Source organism: Buteo buteo, chromosome 18 (genome assembly GCF_964188355.1).
Source record: "Buteo buteo chromosome 18, bButBut1.hap1.1, whole genome shotgun sequence".
Classification (NCBI taxonomy): domain Eukaryota; kingdom Metazoa; phylum Chordata; class Aves; order Accipitriformes; family Accipitridae; genus Buteo; species Buteo buteo.
The window spans coordinates 18,238,831-18,260,388 of record NC_134188.1 but is presented as its reverse complement, the minus strand read 5'-3'; the positions used below and the strand labels follow the sequence as shown (position 1 = coordinate 18,260,388).

The 21,558-nt window shown below is 43.3% G+C and overlaps 1 protein-coding gene across 2 annotated transcripts in view; it reads right to left on the bottom strand.

Annotated features, from left to right (window-relative positions):
* SESN3 (sestrin 3) overlaps nt 1-21,142 on the bottom strand; it is a 44,871-nt gene extending 23,729 nt beyond the window's left edge. Inside the window, exon 1 of one of the 2 annotated variants that reach the window (XM_075050076.1) lies at nt 20,910-21,142. In XM_075050076.1, coding sequence (XP_074906177.1) covers nt 20,910-21,008 — 99 coding nt within the window. In that variant the 5' untranslated portion in view covers nt 21,009-21,142. The remainder of the gene's footprint in view (nt 1-20,909) is intronic. The other variant, XM_075050077.1, reaches the window with a different exon arrangement.
* Between the last annotated feature and the right edge of the window lie 416 nt (nt 21,143-21,558).

Here is a 21,558-nt window from a genome sequence, read left to right as displayed (position 1 = left end):
AATTAGAATGTAACATTGCAGATATATGGTCCTTTACAGTGAAAGTCTTGCAAAGCTTCTTGTTTCCCAAGAAAGCGGGTTTGTTTCCCTGTCCAACTAGTCTCTGCAGGTTACACTGGCTATTGCTAAGTCAGCCAGCGTCCCAAATACCTTATTTGAAATTGGATTCTTATGCTAAGTGGCAGAAGCAAGAAACGGGTTGCTCAGCAACTAAAATGCTGTACACACATATCCCAGTTATTTTCTGCTTCACGTTCCTCCAGAAATGCATTGCTGGAGTATGAATAAGTTATCTTAAAATGTTTGCAACCAATTCCATTTACATAAAGACTAGAGCCTTTTTGGGGGGTACTTCTTTGGAAGGAAAAAGATGATGAAAAGCTTCAAAGACAAGCAGAGAAAATTGAGCCTGGACAGGCTACTGGGACAGGGGCCACTGCAAGCCAGACCCTAGAAGCAGGTTTTGTAGTAGCACGCTGTGGCATCAGACAGCAGAACGAGACCTCTGCAGACCACGGGAGAGCTGCTGCAGGAATTCATGAAAAATCAGGTCTGAGCAAGTATATCTGTGACTTGCTTTCTTTCCTTAAGCTGCACTTGCAATAGCGTCAGGAGCTAAGCATCAGGAATTTTAACGGTGACAAAGTGGAACCATTTGCACATCTGCAATTTGCAAGAAATACCTTCGTCCTTGGGCGAGCTCTGCCCAAACCCCCCAGAGCCAAAAGCTGCGACTTGCCATCTCGCGGGTTTATTTTTGGCTGTGGCAGTGACCGTGCACCTTTCCTCCGGAGCCAAGAGGCCGCGGGCACCGGGACATGGCACCTGCATCTCAAATAGCTGCCGGGCTGCTGCGGCGAAGGAAGGGATGCCACAGCCACGCGGCTGGCGATGCAGCTGCGAAGCCCAAGCAGGAGCAAGCATGAGCCTGGCCGGCGCTGGAGCAGCACAGCGGCTTTCTTCCCAAAGCCTAAAGCAAAAGAAATAACGCTTCTTCCTCTTCACTGTCACAAGTCACTGCGTCCTCGGGCTTTAAAGAAACGGCTGTTTTTAGGAAGCTGTAAAAGGAGGCTGCTGTATTTGAGAACGGAGCTGCTAGCTGGCGGGGCTGATGAACAGCTGGTTTAGGAAGTACCTTTGAACACCCACAAACGCAGAAAGCACCGGCGAGAAGCAAGTGGTTGCACTGATGCGGGTATACAGGGGCTTCTCACACATGTTGGTATGTAAAAGCTAATTCATCCTGAACTCAACATCAAGGTGGCCATGCTGCGACTGGGAAAAAAAAAAAAAAACAAAACTGGGAAGAAACATTTTGCACTTCAAGAGGGAATTTCGTGAGCTGTGGCAACGCTGCCACTCACGTCCCTGCGAACTCCCAGAGCAGTGCAAGCGGCCGGGAAACACCCACAAAGGGCTCAGAGCCTCCACTCTGACAAAAACTGCCGCCACTATAAAGACATCAGGATAATAAACAGCACTAGATCAAATATAAATCCTAAGGGCATCCCAAAATTAGCTTCTCCTAAGGAACAAACTTCTTTCCTAAACAAGCATGAATTTTTTTTGGGGGGGAAGGTGATGAGTCTGTCTTTCTTATTTATTACACCTTTTCTTACATTATAATCTACAGGCAGTTGTGCTACCATCGAGCATTTCTAAGGATCTTTGTTATTTAAATGCAGTGGTCTACCTCTTTATAATACACATTATTATCTGCAGCAAGTCGAGTCCATCACTGGGACACCTGGGATGGTGGGAAGTGGAGAACTGGGTTTAGGACTCCCTATCTGGGGCTGTATCCCCCCCCAAAGGGATCAATTTTGTCCCAGTCTCAGATTTATCTTACAGTTCCTCAAAATCAAAATACACCAGTTCAACCTCATGGACTTGATGCCGCAGAGCCCACTTCTGGTTTTCACTCTGACAGACACAAATGCCTTGCATTTTAGTTCACATGGTACAGGCAGTATTATTTGCTGCTGCTGGTTAAAGCCCCACCTACAAATTGGTTTCTCCTACCCTCACTGTTGCTCACTGAACACATTTCCACTCCACTTTCAGTTCTTGGATCCTGGAACAGGGTTTACCTCCACAGGGTCTACCTTGCTCTGATCACAGTCAAATGCTCTGGGTTTCAGCAAAGCCTAACACAATTTTACAGTCATACTGAACCATCTGCTCATTCTATCCTTGCTGAAGACAGAAGCAAGCATTAAAAAAAAAAAAAAAAGTTATCTGAACATTGATTGTGTCTTGGGCTTCTACTATTATTCAAACCCTTCCTTAGGATGCAGGAGGGATTTTGTTTATTTCTATGTAGGCCAAGCTGCATTTTAGTTTATCCACCTAACTTTGTAAAGAGCAGTTTAGAAACATGGCAGAAGTTTAGGATGCATCCAATTCATTTTAGGTGTAAACTTCAATACTCTTCTTAAATTTCTAGAGGATTAATACACTATCTAAAGCTACACATAGTATTGCTGACTAAAAGGAAAACGAAATAGTCACAGTTTACTTGCCTTCACATGTCAGTACTCCTGGGAGGTTGTGATTGACAAGAACAAAAAAGCATATTCATCAAAACTGTGCAATTTTGAAATTTATTGACAAACATTTATTGATGCATCATTTTTTAAAGAAAAAATCTGTTTATGGCATCTAATGTAATAAAATCGTGAGCTTTATAGCTTCAGAATATATCTGCAATTCATCTCAAATTAAGTTTGCATTGCAACTTCAAAAATTTGGATACACATTAGAAGGGTAAACCTTGGTGTCCTGTTTTTCAAAACAATTTCTGTAGAGGAAAAAAAAGCCAAAAGAGAAAACGTGAAGAGGAATAATTTGAATGATGCACAACACTTTATTTGCTGACAGTGCAGAACTTTTCCTTACAACTGACCCATTCCTGTAATTAAACCCAGGACATATCTCCAGAAGCAATAAAAGAGATGTTCAGAACAAACAATGTCAAAATGTTAAGAGTTCACAAAGTAAAAGTCCTAGCCTACAGTCATTTGTTAAGGGTATTTCAAGTGATTTTGCAATGGTTTCTTCCTCTTAACAGACTGTACAACTCCAAAAATGCAAACTAAGCGATAAAGATGAAAACTAGCAGAGGAAGTCAAACAGTAGGAAATCTTTTTTATGGAACAGCATTTCAAAATACTTAAAACAGTCACTTTTAACATTAAGAATCTGGCATCTTTGTGCCTAACAGTTGATGAAGTGGTGCAAGGAGCTGGGAAGAGAGCCAGTGCAGTGCAATTGATGGGAGCTTTTGCTTTGGTAACAGGTTACAGCCCTTTTGGATTTCACATAATAAAAGGAAGCCTATCCCAAGTTCCCATCCCTCCACCAGCTATTAAGAACACAATCCACACTAATTAGAAACCAAAGGGCAGCAATTTCTACCCAACCCAAGATGGATGGCCAGGCAGCAGAAGTCTAGCAGTGGCTCCGCAATCTTTGAAAGATATCCGGCACACTCAACCTACGGGAGAAAAACTCAGAAGTGAACACATAGTAACTGGCAGAAAAGCTTATCTCCTTTTTCATGAAGAAAGCCTACACCTACATCCTTTTTAGTCCTACTTCTGTCGTATCACTCTCCCTGTCCTGCAGATAATTTCTATTAACCCAAACCAACCTTTAGCTGCAACGGGGAGTAGACAGGCAAGGACTGCAAGTCAAATGTCAGAGTAACGGGTATGCGGCAAAACACTTCTTTATTTAAGAAGCCCAAACTGTGATTTCCATTTTTGTCAGGATAGACCTGAATATATCATTTAAAAGACACACCTGTAACTTAATCTTGATGTAACTGAAGTACAGGGTACGTCTAACTGAGAAAGTAAGGCTGAGGCTCCTGACTGGAAATATGGAAAGATCTTCACAAGAAGATTTGCTGAACTAAAGGTGCCAAGACAAACCTAAACATTGATTATTAACACATGAAAAGGATGAGAGCCAAACAGCTACTGCTTCTACTTCCTTGTTGTTAGAGAATCACTTGCACCTAGTTTAAGCCAAACCTCAAAATCTGAGTTCTTATCCATGCCCCAATCCTTATCAGATACCAAGGGTAAAACTCAGCTGACCAAACAAAGACACCCAAATCAGAGTGAGCCAGCTGGATCCTGGTCACAACTGAAAAAGAAAGGTGGTATCTAATTCAGGGTGAGATCAATTGTTCCATGGAAAGGCTTCGTTTTCCTCCATAGACTAAGAGGAATCCATGGCTAACCAGGTCAAATGTAGCGGTCTGAAGCTAGGCAAGACATGTACTACCAGCAGACAACAGTCTTCTGGTCTACTTCAGCCTTCAAAAGAAAAAGAAGGAAAACAAAACAAAAACAAAAAAAAGAGAAACAAAGCTTCCCTCACAAGGCCATGGAGAACCTCACCTCCTTTCCTCCCCGTGCACCCAACGGTAACACTGGAGTTTGTGTGCTCCCCAAGAAACGCCCTCAGGACAGAAGATCTTGTGATCGTCAAGATGACTCAAAATCCTACGAGCACGGCAGAAGAGCATTTTCGATGTTTCAACAGCATCAGATATCAAGAGCAAAAGTTACAGTGGAAAACTTCAGTGGTTTAAGCTGGGACTTGTTTTATCTGAACCTTGGCCCACTTCCACCTTCACATTTAGTCCAAGTCTGATGTACTCAGACAGACCAAAATTATCTAGTTCGGGGAACATAGCCTTTAGCCATTAAATTGGCAAAACTGCATTGAGTTAATCTGCCTCATCATCAGCCAGGACAGCAATGCTGCTTGCTAACGAAGAGTCTCTGAAGCAGCACGGCATATCCTTTAATCTGCTGCCTCCCATGCAGAGGGCTGCCTCGTCCTGCCTGAGCACAGCCCATCTAACCAAACCTGGTTTCGCTCTGCCAGAGAGGTCCCACGTGCCTGGGAGGCTGCGTTCTCAGTATGGGTAAGGGCAGCAACCGTGGTCACGCATGTGGTCTTCGTCCTCCTACGGAGAGACCGTATCGACTTCCCCATTCGATCCACGCAGCAAACCACTGCCAACAGGTAGAAAAAATGTTTGATAGAAAGTACAGATAAAACAGCAGCTGCTTTGACAGGCCTGAATTAATACCTAAATTAACCACCGATAGCACAGCCTCTTTACAATACAGTAATTGAATGGTTAAATACTTCAATTCATAAACGCACACACATTTGATTTATTGGGCATGCTGCCAATCAGAAAGGCATAACTGGTGGATATTAAAAAAAAAAAAAAAAAAAAAGAGAGAAAGACCCCTAGGGTTATGTAAATCCATCATGTACCTCTGGCAGAACTGCCTCCCAAGAATGCTCTACCGAATCTTTAATAGAAGTATTGTCTGAAAATACAGGCCTTGTAAGCAAGCAAAATTGAATGGTATTCATCCATACTGTAAATGCATAATGGCATCCTTCTACCGTAAAGAAAGTGGCTTAGTTGTTTTTTTTTAAAAAACAACTATTTAAAAAATGCTAAATGTTGGAAACATTAGATTAATATAAGAGCAGTACACAGCAATATACTCCAACAATATATTTTAAAGAAAACGTTTAACTCCATTGCAATTCATGCTGGAACATCCTCAAGTGCTACAATATTCCAGCAGAGATCATCATCACAAAGGGTTTATAGGAAGGAAGATGCATTTAACTGTAGGTTACTATAAAAGCAGACTGGGAGAATTGTTTAACCAGGGACTGGCATCGAGGCTGCATTCTCTCACCTCTCCTCTTTGGCGCTGCCGTTGTATTCATTATGACAAAGAGCAGAGAGAGACACAATTCAGGCACAGTGTGCCTTAAAACATTAAGATTTATATTTTTACCAAGGGTAAGACTCTTAAGGTTATGTCTGCACCGCAGTTCCTAGCACAACTGCTGCTCTTCTAGAAATATTTAAAGCTAGCTTTAAAGAAGTCCTTGGCTAACAGTGGTTTTAAAGTAGTCCTTGGTTAACGGTCCCTAAGTCAGGTGGGCACATGGAGCTCAGCTGCACAACCTGCTTGAGAAACCAGACAAACGTTAATTCAGTCACTGCTGAGTTTTCAGTTGACATGATGAAGCTAGACAGCTCAGACTGAGTAGTATCAGAAAGAGCTCTGCTCACAGCAAGTATAGAGTCCTACCTTTGCACTTTAATGGAAAAAATAATAACAATATCCTCCTCTGATTAGCATCTCAATACCCCCGCAGTTGCAGGGGAGGAAGCTGGGCTCTGACCTCTGCACCAGCTCGCTAAAATTGTTTCCTTCCCAGCTTCAACTACTTGCATGATAGGCTATCAGAAGCAACAAGGCTGCACTGGTGTCCTGGTCACACAAGGTATTTTGCTGGCTGAGGTGTTAGTCAAGCAACGTTCATGACTATTGTCAAACACTACTTGTTTACTAACTACCAAACACTGAAAAATCTTTACTAGCAAAGCATCGAAATCCACCACCGAGTTTAACTCAAGAGGCAAAGGTTGAGGATCTTTCCAATGTGAAAAGTTGTTTGACCTGCAGCTATGAGATCTCAGAGATCTCAGACCACAGAGTCCTGCTTACCAGGCACCTCCTGTACTTTTCACCAAGTATTTCACCATGCAATGTCACTGCCTGGTTACAGCTCTTGCTTCTTGAAGCTGTTCTCTTAAAATGCAGGACATGATGCTCTCTGCCTGCTCCCCTGATCAGCCAACTGGTGAAAACCACTGAACCAGAATGTTCAAGTGGAAAGTTTGAATTTTAGCAGAAGAGCAGCACACCTGCTGCACAGGAGCATTTCATTGCCTGGAGCGTATCACAGGTGCTTCTTTGCTGCATCTCAAAGAAAAGGTAAAATCGCAGAAGCTCCACAATCCAGAAATAAACTCACCACGTGTCCCTGCCAACAGTCCCTCTTGATAAGTCTGTGTCCTTGTAGTGTTTTCAGCTCGATAAAAATTACTACTGAGCAAATAAATAGTGTCCCAGAATACGCTGCTACAGAAACATGCTCCTAAGCACCTTTCACTTACCAGGTGCTATATAAAACCAAATTCTATTCTGAGACATAGGAAAGTCAAGCAGATGGCAGAAGCATGGGTTTTCAAACTGCTTTTCCCACACATTTTATGTGCAAAATGATCAAAGCAGTTATTTTAAATCTGTGTGCAGGAACTATCTTAAGACTCATGGAAGTAACTTGCCAAAATGCAGAAAAACAAATCCTCTCACACAGATAAAAGAGGGAAATGTGCTCAGCTCAGTACTGGAGCCCCCCCCAGCTAGCCTTCTGCCATCTTTTTCACACAGGATTGTGAAACACGGTAGCTTGAGTTTTGGAAAGCACCTCTGAACTGCTGAGCTTGCTGTCATGAGCATGTCAAGATATTTTAATTGACTGCCTCCTGGCTGTCACAGTCCATGCATAGTGTGCTTTTACCACCTCCAATAAAAGGATTAGGAACCAACCAGCAGGTGACAAGCTCAAGCAGAGATACTTAACCTTTTCCACAATGTGCAACTAAGCTGTGGAAATCCTTGCTGTAAGATGCTGTGGACACCTGAAGTCAGCGTGTATTTGAAAGTAAATTGTTTGAGCTTATGGAAGAGAAATGCAAGAATGGTCATTAAATACGGAGAAACTACCTCCAACTTAGGAATTTTTCAAGTTGCAAATACTTGGAGGCTGGGAGACAGTGCCCAGGGAGTGTCATGTTGAACTTGCTCCATTTTGTGTCCTCTTCCTTAGATACCTTCCCTTGGCCACTGTCAGAGACAGGATACTGAGTTTTGATCTGACCCACTGTACCTGCTCTAATGCTGTTATAGATCTGTATCTGCAGCAGGTTGGTTCAAGAATATTACTTATTCTATAAATGCTATTAAAAAAATGTAACCTATTTTCTAATAGAGATAGGAATTGGCATCACCCAAACAAGGAGACATTTTAGCTAAACTGGACCGTTGTAGAAACAAGCATTGTGCTAATCCAGTCTAAAAGATGCAGCCCAGGTTAAGGAGCTCCTTAGTGACTGCGTGAGCACATTCCTACACTGTCTGTTCAACACAGGTGGTATCATATCATTTACTTCATCATCTTGAGTACATTACACTTCAATTATTTACTGACACTGTTTTTAGGAAGCAAATGTTATTTTTTCCCCTTTTCTGAATGTGCCTTATCAGAAGTTACATCAATTTAATCTGAAAAAGGTGAAGGAAAAAAAACCCTGAAGAGTTAAAACATGAAGACAATATAAATATTTACTCTCCCTTCTCACCTGATGGGCAGATGATGTTCGTTTAGATTGATGGTATCTACCTGGAGGAATATAAGCACACATTGGCTATGCTACCTCACCATGAATAACTTTAACCAAGCTGTTCCCATCAAAATTCAAGCTGACATAAAAATATTAAAACATGAGGCTGACATAAGGTTTCCAGTCTATAGCAAACAGAAATTGTAGCCAACGTTCCTTAAAATTTTAAAAGTTAATCCATTGAAAAGCTTTTAAAAAAATGAGAAGCCGTCTTGGCACAAGTTTCTCAGACGAATGCTCATGTACAATTGATGACCACTGAGCATCTTTGTTACAGTTCAAATAATGTAAGGAACACTGATGCTATTCTCACAGCTCTGCCTGGAAAGGGATAGCCCCTCTGGACATCCAAAAGCAGCAATGTCCTCCTGCTTTAAGAGAAGCACCTTTTTTTTTTTTTTCCATCTTTCTTTGGTCGATGACTCAAACAGAAAGAACGTATCAGACAAAAAAATAAAATCTCCCTGACTAACACACTTTTACCTCTAGCCTAAAGGTACAATTTCCAAGAGCAAGCGCCTTGCTGTCTAAGCCAGGAGTTAAGCCTTTTTTGATTAGTTGACTCGTAAGCATTTTTCAGAAAGAGGTGGCATCTACATGATGCCTCTGAGTTTACTGAAATAAGTTTTCTTACACAGTCTCCTTGAAAGAAGTCCAGAGAAATCTTATAGGTGCTAGAGCCAGAGATGGAAAACCATGAGTGATCCCTTTTGATTCTTTACCTGATAGGAAATCCTAAAATATTCACCAATTAGAGCAAATTATTTCTCCAAGGAGTCTCGTTTGCAAAGGCTGGAGACTGTTTTACAATGAGCAAGGAGCTGACACGCTAACTGGTCTACATTTGATTAGTCTGGGAGAGGTTTGGGCAAGAGACAGACAGAGGAAAGGCTTCATCTCGGAAGCACATTCAAAAGCCACTGACTTGCTGGAACGACCATAACAATACTGGCAGTCAGGCAGTTTCTTCCTCTTTCTTCTTTTTTTTTTTTTTTTTTAAGAACTTTTGCATCTTAAGCTATGACTTACCAAAGTGAGTCATTACTGAGATACGATCTCCAAAACACACTGACTTAATGTGGCTGAGCTGGTGGCAGCAAAGACCTAAAGTATAAATGTATTTTCCTGACGGAGCTTAAACGAGATGCTGATTTTCAAAAATGAAGACTCATAACTGTTACAGAAGATTTACTGCATGTAAATACAGAGACGTGTCCAGAGACAGATCAGCTATTCCTGCTCTCTTCAGCCACCCTGGCCAGCAAGTTGGCAGAACTTCAGATTTACCTCCAACCTCAGAGCCGACAGGTGCTCCTGTCTCCTCAGATTACTGCCTAAGCTTCTGCTAAGAGGACTTTTGGCTGCATTTTAGTGACTTAATGACTCTACAAAAAAATCACCAGCAAATACTACAGAAATAATAAACCCACTTATTTTATATCCTGCCTGAATAAAGGCTTCTGCAGCTACAGAAGAGTGATTAACATGCTTTGCTTAATGACACCCTCCATTGCGTTCCAGTCCACTTGCCCGTTTTCTGAATGAAGTCACCAAACCCAAACTGAGACCTTTGCATCAGAGTAAGCCCAACCCCAAAGAGACATATTCACAGCCTTTATTTGTTCCCAGCTTAGCCCTGCACAGACACAAGCTAGACCACGCAATGGGTATTCCAACTTTTCTGGGAAACAAGAACCAACGCCATAGACCTAGCTTCTCGAACAAGACAAATTACTCATGTTGGATGGCTGGATGCTGCCTGCAAGTATTCATGAGGCACAGCTTAACACAAAGGAGTGTCCCATACAAAACAGCAACAGTACTGGATAGTCAAACTGCTTCTGCTTGTACTGCAAGTTTCTGTTGGATAAATAGGTCAAGTAACTACAGCTTTATCTAAGACCTTTTGCATAAGTGACCTAAAGAGCAGGGTCATGGACGGAGACCTTCCTTCCACCTCCATTCCCATTTTTGCTTTTCCAAGCCGTGTGTGAAAGACGGCTCCAGCATACCTTCCCTCGGTGCAGACTGTGCTCTTTCTGCTCACCCTCTGCTCAGGTCTAACAAGCACCAAGCTCCGTCTCCCCTTAAGAACTCCAATGCTGGCTGCAGGCTCCTTCAGCCTTTAATTATGTTACAGTTGACCTTTTCAACCAACACACCTTTTCTCCTAACTACTTGTGAAGCACCAGCGTTGAAGTGAGACAACAAGCTTTAAATTGCTGGAATAAAAGTCACTTATCTCAAAGCAGGTTCTACCTGCATGATCCCTGATGTTACTGCCTCGTCCAATCTTTCCCCAGTAATGCAAAACTTAAATACTAATATAAGTGAACAGTTTGTTTGGGTTTTCTGGAAGAAAGAGAAGATGAAAAAAATTTCTGAAGTCTCCTGAAGCATTAATACAGCATAAACTAGTTGGTAGTTCTGGTTCAACACTTCCACTGTATTTGTTCCAATGTGGAGACTGCAAAATGTAAAAATATTAAATATGGTGGAGAAACAGAATAAAAAAAAACTACAAGGAAGAAGACAAAAGGCTGCATCTGATTCTAGTTCAGATGCATTAGAGCTTATCTTCTGTATTTCAGAGGGAGAAGCTAACCAGCCAAAACGAACTGTTGACTAATGAACATCATGCACCTGAAGTGTTGTTTTAATGCGTTTTCTACCACTAGGGACTGGAAGTTTCCACCACAGGATGTTTCCACCGCAGGATGCTAATGAAGAGTCCTGATCCAGAGTTTTCTAGCAGTAGTGCTCTAGAGCAAAAACTGCTGCAACTGAGTTAAAGAGGACTTAAAACATGGGTGCTAGAACAGCTGCCACAACACCCAACGGGTGTTTCAATCAGCCTTTGGAAGGAACAGAACAAGCCAGCTCATAACAGGGAGAAATGTGGTGCTTTAACTTTATATTTTCATGCACAGTATGTTGTTATCAACTTATTACTACACAAGAACAGTGACAACTTGTGAACTTTAACAGCACGCTTCTACCTCATATACACTTCATACCATGTATAATGTATGGGCGCAGCCACTCTGAAGTCCAGTTTATGGAGTTATTAGTATGGGTGCTTCCACATAAACAGTTGCCTTAATTTTCTAACTCTCAGCTAGTTATTGCAGTAAGTCAATGAGTGCTCAGTGGAATAATCAAATCCTGATGCTGATTTCCAGGCAGGGTCAAGGTTCACCCTGCCTGCTGAACAGCCAGTGGGTATTTGCATGCAGGCAGCACAGTTGATTTCAAGACACAAAACATATTGTAGTAAAGCAACATTTCAAGTGTTCTTCCATGCTGGATGAGATCCAACTGGTGTCAGGTAGAATATTTAGACAGTGTGTAGGCGCTCCATTTCATTAGAGGTCTAATCAAATTTCTAAATGCTAGAACAAATTACTATTTCCACACCTCTAATCAGCAACAAGGGTGCTTTACTGAGAAGAATGTCAATCAACTCAGAGGGAATATTTTTTATTTTTTTAGTTAATAGGGATAATTACATTAAAACAGATTTAGAACCATATGGCCAAAACCCCTCCAGATACATTTACCCAATAATGTAACTATATTCCCTTCACCACATGCTAAAGCAGGAGATATTAAACGTATTTACAAGCACATGCTATTAAATTAGGTTCAACGCTGTTAAGATACTGTCTTATTAAATAGTTTTTAACTGCACAATTCATACAGAGGAGAGAACATATGCTGGCTTTCAATTGTTTTGCTGGTATCAGCCAGAGCAAATCCAATGCAGTAATAAATAGCCCAGAGACAGATAAAAGATGATTTTAAGTAAGCAGTTCTGTACTGCTGTAAGAATGGCTCACACCAAGACAGCCAGTACTTCTTCTCTATCATCAACGTAACTCTGTTTTACTTAGGTTATGTGGAATTGCTCAGAAGCACAAATTCTTAATTCCCAAGTAAACTCCAAGTCACATTTAGTGTTCATTTTTGTGTGAGAATGTTAAGTGAGGAGTCATCCTTGCAACCATTACTCCTTGCTGAGGAAGAATTTAATTCACCCTTTACAGTATCAATTAACTCTAAAAGAATTTACAATTCTCTCTAGTTTCATGTCAAAACTAAGTTCAAATTTAATACACTTTAAACCAGATACACAATTATGCATTTTTGATTCTGTAGTGCAGCAATTGAGACATACTGGTTATATCCACAAGTTTATTGCTCATTCTGAATGGATGAAAACCTGACTTTAAAGTTACCTTTTACTTTTCTTCCAAATGTCTTCTGCGCTTGAAGAGATAATAGAGACCTACGGTTGCACATAATTCTCAAGAATGTGACTTCTCCTGGCTTTCATACATGTTAACCTAACATTTGTGTACGTTGGAAGGCTTAAACCACAACTCAAAGGGTGGTTCACACACTGACCACACAATATGGAGCAAGTCCATGAGGAACTTCTTGTGCGATGCAGGCTTATCACTTCAGTTCCAGCCTACTCACTACACACAAAGCCAGGAATACTTCATATTCCTCTCCATTATTATCTTTTCCCACAAAATCCCCTGAGGAAGGGGACTGCAGGTAGCCTCACACTGTTACCAAGTTCACTAGGTTGGGTGCTGAGCTCTAATGAATCCATTAGAAATCCATTGACGATATAAGAAAACAAGATGAACAAGATGCTTACCTTGAGAGAAATATGAAATATCATTAACAAGAAAAAAAATGTGTGTTTAATCAGGAGGTTGTATCTGTTTATTTATCTTGCTCTGATTCAGGTAACCAGGGACTTCAGGAAGGATTAAGTCGTCTTTCTACATTAAGAGCACCGACTTCTGCCTCTTACCCTGAGCACCACCACTTACACCCTGTTCAGCCCCTCCCTAACTTCAAGTCCCTGGTTGCCATGAACACTACTCCCTAAAAGTAAAAAGCCCGTGCTTCAAAACGTCTTACTTTCAACTTAAGTAAGATGTGAGAATGAAGATATTTGAATAAATCAATGGTTGATACAGTCTATACCAAGAACAAAATAGCTTCTCAGTGTCTTAAACACGTAATATTAACTATCATCTACACAGGTATTTTGCCCCAACTGGTAGTTATCCAATGTCTGATATGCAAGAAGCATCCTATAATACAAATTTGAAACTAGTGGTTAAGAGAGACATTTAAAATTAATACGCCTTGATCATGGCCTCCTCTATTATCATTAATACTAGTTTGCCCAGGGTGGCATACTGAGAACCCCATAAAATTTCTTGATCTGTCCCTAATGCATTCAATGAACTGACTGATAAATAGTCAGAAAAAAATTGTTTCTGGAGAATATCCCTACCTCCCTGTAATGGAATTTCACAAGATATTTGAGTCATCTGCATTATGCTCCCTATAGCTTCTACTCAAAGCACACAGACTACCAGGCTGTGTTGCAAAGGCAACAACGGGAAGGACCTCTGCACAAAAACAGGAACACCTGCAAAGGACAGAGAAATTAAACAGCATAGACTATTTCCATACAGGTTTTTCCAAAGCTGATGATATGCAATTTCTCATTAATTGAGGTCTCCCTCCTGACAATTCAAATTTCTTTTCTGCTGAAAACACCCCTTTTCCCCCCAGTCTATCCTGACCCACTTAGACAAAATCCAATATTCAGCCTGGCTAAGCAAACTATGCTCATGATCCCTCCTTGTTCTCCAGACCTGGAAATGGAAATCTGATAATAAAATCTCCAGACCAACTACCCTAGCTATGCAAAGCCACGGGTGAATTATACCACTATCTTCTCTCGCTCAAATCTCCCTGGCCAGAAAAAAAGGTTCAAATAAAGAACCAAACGAGTATTAACAGCTCCCTCGCCAATGTGGGAGAGAGGAGAAACCAAGGATGCTTAACGAACCATATTTTTTTCAGATTTCAAAACACCACCATTTAAAGAGATGTGAAATTTGAAGCACTAATTAAGTAATATGCATAAATTTAAAGCAAATGCTCAGAGTCCACATCTCCAAACCACAGCCTGCGATTTGGCTAATGCAACGCACCACTCCTACCAGCAGCAGTAAGTCTTAACAGAGGACAACCTCCACACTTGGCTAACCCACTCCCAACACTAAACCTCAAAGTTTCTTTTGAAGAAAATCCTCCTCCCCACTTTCTTTCCTTTCTTGCCTCTACTCCCTCCCTGTAATTCAGGGAACACTGTGTTTTTGCTTTTGTTTTATTAAGTAAAAGTGACTATTCCAAATGAGCGTGGTTCCTATGAGGCCACCTCTTACAACTTTTCATTGCAAAACAGCGTCCTTCACCAGAGGTTCATTTCACTCACGCCACTCTCACTACAGGTCTAACGAAAATTTAATAGTTCTGCCTTCCCATCTTCAGCACATGAGACTAGAAAGGTACAAGGAAAATTTTTTACACTAGCTTTTAAGGCAGAAGTGGAAGAACCCAGGAACCCTCAAGACCAGCATACACATGCAAAGAGCAATAGTGCTCTCCGATTCCAGGCAATGAAGCCAATAATTACCAAGGGGGGTGGGAGAACAATTATTTAAAAGGGTCGGGCTCTGATAAGATAAAAATTACTGCAAGATTCATGAGGACGGGGAAGGAGAGAAACCAGTTATCTCTGGATTTTCACTGCATTTATTTCACAGGAAAGAATCCTGTTAAGTTGGGTTTTTTTAACTAAATCTTTCCAGAAAAATTAAGAACAAATGATGAGGGTGAGGGGCCTGTTGCTGACAATTTTAACTGCCCTAAAAGGCTGGGTTTACAGCTTTACATTTTGGACCCTCAAAGACCCATCTTCTCCCCCTAGTTGTGTACGCAGGATTAGTGGTGGAGTGACCCGAGCTGGTTGCACCATGGCAGTGCTCCAGGGGACTGGAAGACACAAACACCAACGGCAGACACCATGTTTTGCACAACAGAAAGTTGCTAAAATTAGAACCAATACAAACAGAGTTGGGTTTTCATGACAGACTTTGCAAATCACTTTGAGAACTCTTTTAGGAAGAGGCACATCGGAGATTTAAAGCCATCTAGGCAACCGTAAACTAAGGCAACTACAGCGTGATGAAACTGTTACTAAGAGTGGTCAAACTATGGAAGACATAATCTGATTTTATAGAATAAGATTCTCTGTGACAGCCAAGTATGTTGATCAGACTTCCAGAGCCAATTACACTATGCAACTCAACAAAAAGATGCCGCATTGTGGAAAACCTAGGGTGTCTTCCAAGCAAAGGCATAGCAACTTTCATTTGCCTATGCTGAGAATAGATTGAACCAGGTTGACTTCCCTCAAAATAGTTGAGACGTCCTTGAAAGGCCTCTTGATTTCTACAGAACAGGTAACAGCATCTCCATGCACTTCGTGACTCATGGTGACACGTATTTTAGCTCACACGGGCTTACGAGACCTGACATTAGACTATTTTTGGTTCACTTTTGGGCTACTTTCTTACTCACCCACACAGAACAATAAAGTGAATGAAAGTGTGTCTTTTTTTTTTTTTTTTGGATATGACCTCAACTCCCTGAGCCTAGGCTAGTGCTATTGTAAGCACTGCATCATTTAATGACATCCACACATTTTTCTGTCTTAAAAGTAGGTGCTTTTTTTAACAGCACCAGACCTAGAACAAAGTCTTCCTGTACCTCACGCCTCTGGACACTTCAATTTTCCAGCCTAAATGTATTTACAACCATTTTACATCCATCTACTCTTGAGCTAATTTCTCCTCACTGGCTCTTACCATCAGATGTATTTATAGACAGGAATCATATTCCCTCTCAGCCTTTGTTTCTGCTGGATTAAAAAAGCAAACTCTTTTAGTCTCCTTCTGCAAAACCAGTCCCCCGTTTCCCTCAGCACCCAGCCAGCTTACCTCTCTGTTTAACTAGGGTCCATCCTTCCCAGCTTCCCTCCTCCCCAACAACGCTGCCCTGCAGGGTGACAGTAACCTGCTGGTCCTCCTGCACGCCAGCATCCTTCTCCCTGCTTCTTCCAAGGAGCTGCTCTTATTAAAAGTTATGAGTAACAAACAGCCAAGCCTGTAACTCTTAATTTCAACCACTGGATTTCACCCCACTAGTAACTACGCCAGCGCTCAAGGTCTCCCAGCTTTCTATGAAACGTTCCACTCTTTCCCTGGACCAACATTATTTACCACTTCCGCCATGTGTACGTCTTTTAGAAACAGTAACGCTCTCATTGTGATTCGGGACAGTGTTAAACCAGATTAGTTTCAAGTGATGCTTTGAAAACCCACCAGTAGTCTTCTCTCAGTGCAGTGACTTCTCCTTTCAGCATGGCCCACCACCATGCCCACTCCCATCAGTTCCCAATCACTCCTCTATAATTAACAGGGGCAAAAAAATAGACAAAATGTGTCACATCAACGGTCCCTATTGCCCACTAACCTGTACCTGCCAGGGGGCAATAGCAGACATGTAACAGCCGGGTAAGCATACAGAAACTATACCGGAAAGTGTTGCTATTTCCTATTTACAGGTCTCCTTTAATCCTTCTGTTTTGAATTTGTCCAAATACTTTTCAAACCCACTTAAACTTTTTGGTATTTAGAACATTTTGTGTTAGTAAATCCCAAAGTTTAATTTGAGCTGACTTGCTAATGCAGCAAGGAGTTCAACCTCTGCTGTTACTTCAGATGTTTAATGAATGAAGTCTAGTTTTAGTCCTTCTAAAGCTTTCGGAAGAGGACACTCTAGCAGATGTCTTGTCAACACAAGACTACTACATTAGTCTAGCGTGACCTACTTCTGGTGGTATCATATCACATATTTTTTTCATGTATCTATCTGTATGCTTCTCCATCAATATTCGCTTTAGTAACTTGTATAGTATCGAGACTCGTGCTAAAGAAGGACACTGGCATGGAGGGATGAGGAGCACTGAAAATTATGTCCATCGTACTGATGGCTATTTCCCTCTCACGGGATCACCCTGATTGGGTAGACCTATGAAAAACAGGAGCAGATCCTGGATTTCATATACCTTTATCCAGTACTCCAGCAAAGAGACTGGCTCAAGCCAGGAGGGTCAGCTAAGCTGGGTTCACTTCCACCTTGCCAACAGCGATGGATGCTTATAAACCACACTCCCCCATCACTCATTCTGCCATTGGCTTTGTTTTGTGTTAGATTTCAGTGAGGGAGATACAAATATTTAATCCTGGAACCACGTTTATACTCGTTTTCTTTTCTATCCTACCAACTTGCATGTACATGTAAAAGAAACTTTTACTTTGCGTGCTTTGCAATTTGCAACTAAGCTTGAACAGCTGGCAAACTCTCCCTGTTCCTACATTTCCTGACATATCAGGATTTCTCCATCCCCTGAAGACTTTTTGCTTATTCCTAAAAGCCCTCCTGAAGCAGTTATTTGCCCAAAGAAATACGGAGCCTTTCCTAAATATTCTCTTCTTGCCTGCTTGGGCTGTTGATTTTGTTTAGGCAGGAGAACCTTGGGTTTCCATCAGGCTCCAGATCCCCTCTAGATTTACACCTTGGAGCTCCCCTGCCCAGGGACTCCCCCACATGTTGGATTTTCAAAAGTGAGAGCTGGAGGCTGTCCTGGTTACTGCAATGGCAGCAACTCCCGGCCACCTCTAGGAAAGACTTGGCTACAGCACTCACATGCCATTTTAAGCATGATATGACACAGTTTTGTTACAAAGCCTGCCCAACAATCCCACAAACTGGAGCTACTCATCTCATTTTACTCATTCTTCCATTTATTTTAAGCTGAGTCAACGCATTAGCCTCGATTGTCTGTTCAACAAGCTCACTCACCAAATCCAAACCAGCACCACCTATTACTGGTTGTCTTTTTTTTTTCCTAAATCAAATAATGACATACTTGTCACATCTACGACTGTGTAAGCCCTTCTGATTAGCAGCAATTGTTCTGCAAGTAGATCTGGTTATTTAAAGTGTCCTGTTAACAATAAACCCAACCGGAAATTGTATCTTTTTAATATGAAAAACCTTCCTCATAGGCAAATTTAACCCATGGATCCTTAGCAAGTTTCTAGTGCTACCCTAATAGAATTTTCTGTAATAAAAAATAACTTTGATTAATTTGAAATTAGCTGAAACCTAAAGCACTGCACCTGGCTTTTCCTGCATCCCTGCTGAAAGAGAAACTTACCTTCACCCATGAGAATCCAAAACATGCTAGACTATTTCAAATTTCATTATATGCCAGTAAGTAGAAAGCTTGCTTTGCCCCTTACAATTTTGACAACAGCACTACCTAAACTGTGAGCATTCAGGTGGCTTCAAATAAAGACTTAAGACTGAGGAGGGCAGAAGAGATTCAATATGTTTTAAGGTAAATCATTTTTCCAGTATATCATCACATGAGCATTAAAAAAAACCACCACCACCATCAAAAGAACAGATGAGGCAGCACTTATCTGAAGATTATTACTGTGAGACTCAGGTCAAATTTGCATCTCACTTCCACCAAGCCTTTTTTTTTTTTTCCTGTTTTCTACTTGCATGCTTGCCAATGAAGTGCAAAAGGTTAAAATTTACCATGATTTTTATTATACCAACTTTTACATAATTACAGATGTAGTCAGAAGCTTTGTAGTTCTATGTTTATTGTCCAGCCTAAAACACATATGCAATGATGGCCTAGTACAACCACTGCAAGCACAAAACACCTATATTTCAAGAGGGTTTCACAGGCTGTCGCTCAGTTTCTTTTTTCTTTCCCCAGTTTTGCAACAAAAGTAGTTGAAATGACCACAGACAAAGAAGGACAGCGCTGAGCTGCCTTCCTCAACAGACCCAACCAGGTACCTATGTTTTACCATCATCTTCCCTAAATTATTTAAAAAAAAAAAAAAAATTAAAAAAAAAAAAATCTGGTAAATTTCCTCTTACCAGAAAAGTATCATCTAGCCCTGTGTTCCCCCCCCCCAGTATTAAAGAGGTACACAAAAAAAAGTCCTACCCAGCAGGATGAGACTATGGCTTCAAAAAAATTCAATAATTTAAATTTAATTTTAGATCTACAAGTGCTGCCAAGCACCACTTTATTTGTCAACAAAACATTTTGATTATTTGGCAGAACAAAGCAAGCTCCCTCCCTGCTTTCTCCACAGACATATTTGGCACCGGTTAATTTGTATGTCTTTAGACATATGTCAAGTCTGAAGCTGTTTCAAGCTTTAACCCCGCAGAACTTCTCTCTTTTAAGTACTTGTTTTTCTTAAAGCAGTAACAGCAGCAAGTTAAAGCCAAGAAGGGATTCGATCCTGCAACGAAATGGTTAAAAATCAGACTCTGCTGATGTGTGCTTCTCTGATCCATTACATTTCTCGCAAGCTGAGCTAAGAGCTGAGCACCAAGTATCAACTGTAATATGATCCAAGAGTTTATGGAAAAAATAACTGCACATACCAAGCATGCACATTTAATAAGATTTTGTTTCCATTAAAATATTCGAGAAACATGATTTTTAAGATCTGCTTCTCTCTCTGACCGATTTTTAACGTTTCTCCTCCCCCCTCCCCTAAATACACACCTCCTTTCCAAAAACCGAACCCTTAAAAAAAAAAAAAAAAAAGAAGAAAGAAAAAAAGCAGTCCTACTGCAGGGAAGAGAGGCTTGAAAAACAACTTTGATTGGCACTTGGCCTGACCCACAGAGGAAGAAAAACAGTTTTTGGACAAAGAGCGCAAATATTTGAGCTCATTGACTTACAGGCTTTCTTAGCATTTACAAGAACCAACCTGGTGCAAAATGTATGGGGAGAGACTGAATTAAAATAAAACCCAAAACGGCACCGTGTTCATCTTCGGCGCTCAGGCTCTGCGCATTTGCACAGCTCAGCAATTTTAATTCATTTGCACTGGACAAACAAAAAGCACCTCAACTAATGCTCCCCGTTACGCAGATGTCGAGAGGCGGTGGAAAAGCGATTACCCTCCTCCTGAAGCACAGGGGGTCTGCGCAAGGGAGCGGCTGCTAACCGCAGGGATGGGGTTGAGCGGATTGGGGGGGGGGGCAGGGGCTTTTCGGGTGCTTTTCTTCTATTTTTAAAGCTCTGATTTCGGATGCCCCCCGCACAAAGACTTGACGGAGATCGCGGAGATGAAATTCTGCCGGCGAAATACGTGGATAAACTTTCCAAGCGCGGCTGGGCCCCAAGTCAACCCCCCCACCATGCCATCGGGGAGGCCAGGTGCCCCCCAAACCCTCGGGGTGTGTGTGGGGGGGGCAGCCCGGGGCAAGTGACAACCCGTCCGGGGGGGGAGAGAGGCGACCGGGGTGCGGGCCCTGGCAGCCCCCCGCCCCCCCCGCCACACCTGGGGCCGTGTCCCCGCCGCCCTGCAGCCCCCCGCCCCGCACCCCCCAGGCACTCCCCTCCTGACAGCCCCCGTACCCCCCCACGCACCGTCCCAGCCGCCCCGCAGCCCCCCCCCCGCTGCCCCACAGCCGCCCCCCGCCCCATTTCTCCTCACACCACTGCCGCCCCCCGTCCCCCGTCCCTGCCCCACCGCCCCGCTCCCCCCCCCCAGGTCTCCACCTCGCCGCCTCCCGCCGCCCCCTCAGCTCCCCCCCTCCCCGGTACCTGTCTCGGCACCTTCCGGCAATTGCCGCACACCCGGTACTGGCCGGCGGCGGAGGCGGCGGTGGCGCTGCCCACGGGGCCGGGGCCGAGGCGGTTCATGCTGGCGGGGAGCTGCGGCGCTGGCCGGGCGGGGAAGCGGGGGGGGGGAGGCGGCAGGGTGGCTCCGCGCCGCTCAGCAGCCCGCGCCGCCGGCCGCCCCCATCCTCCAGCCGCGGCCCCAGCACCCCGCTCCGGGCCGCTGCCCCCTGCGCACACCCCTGCGCGCTCCGCCAATCCGCGCGGGCCGCCCCGCCCACCGCCGCCGCGCCCCGCCAATCCCGCAGGCCGCCCGCCGCCGGCCAATGGGCAGAGCGTTCTCCGGCTCCCATCTCCAGGCAGCCTCCGAGCGGGGGCGGGAGAAGAGGCGTGGTCAGCGCCGCCGAGGGGGCGGGGCCGGCCGCGTCTCTGGGCAGCGTTCGGGAGGGAGGCGGGGCCGGCGCCTCGGCGCGTGCCTTCTCCCGGCCAATAGGGCGGGCCAGCGGGCGCTATGCAAACGAGGCGCGAGAGGCCCCGCCCCAGGAGCGGGGCGGGGGGGCCGCCGCCCGGCGAGGGCCGTGAGGGAGCGGGGGCCGTGAGGGAGCGGCGGGCGGACCGGCCGCGGGGGCCTCGG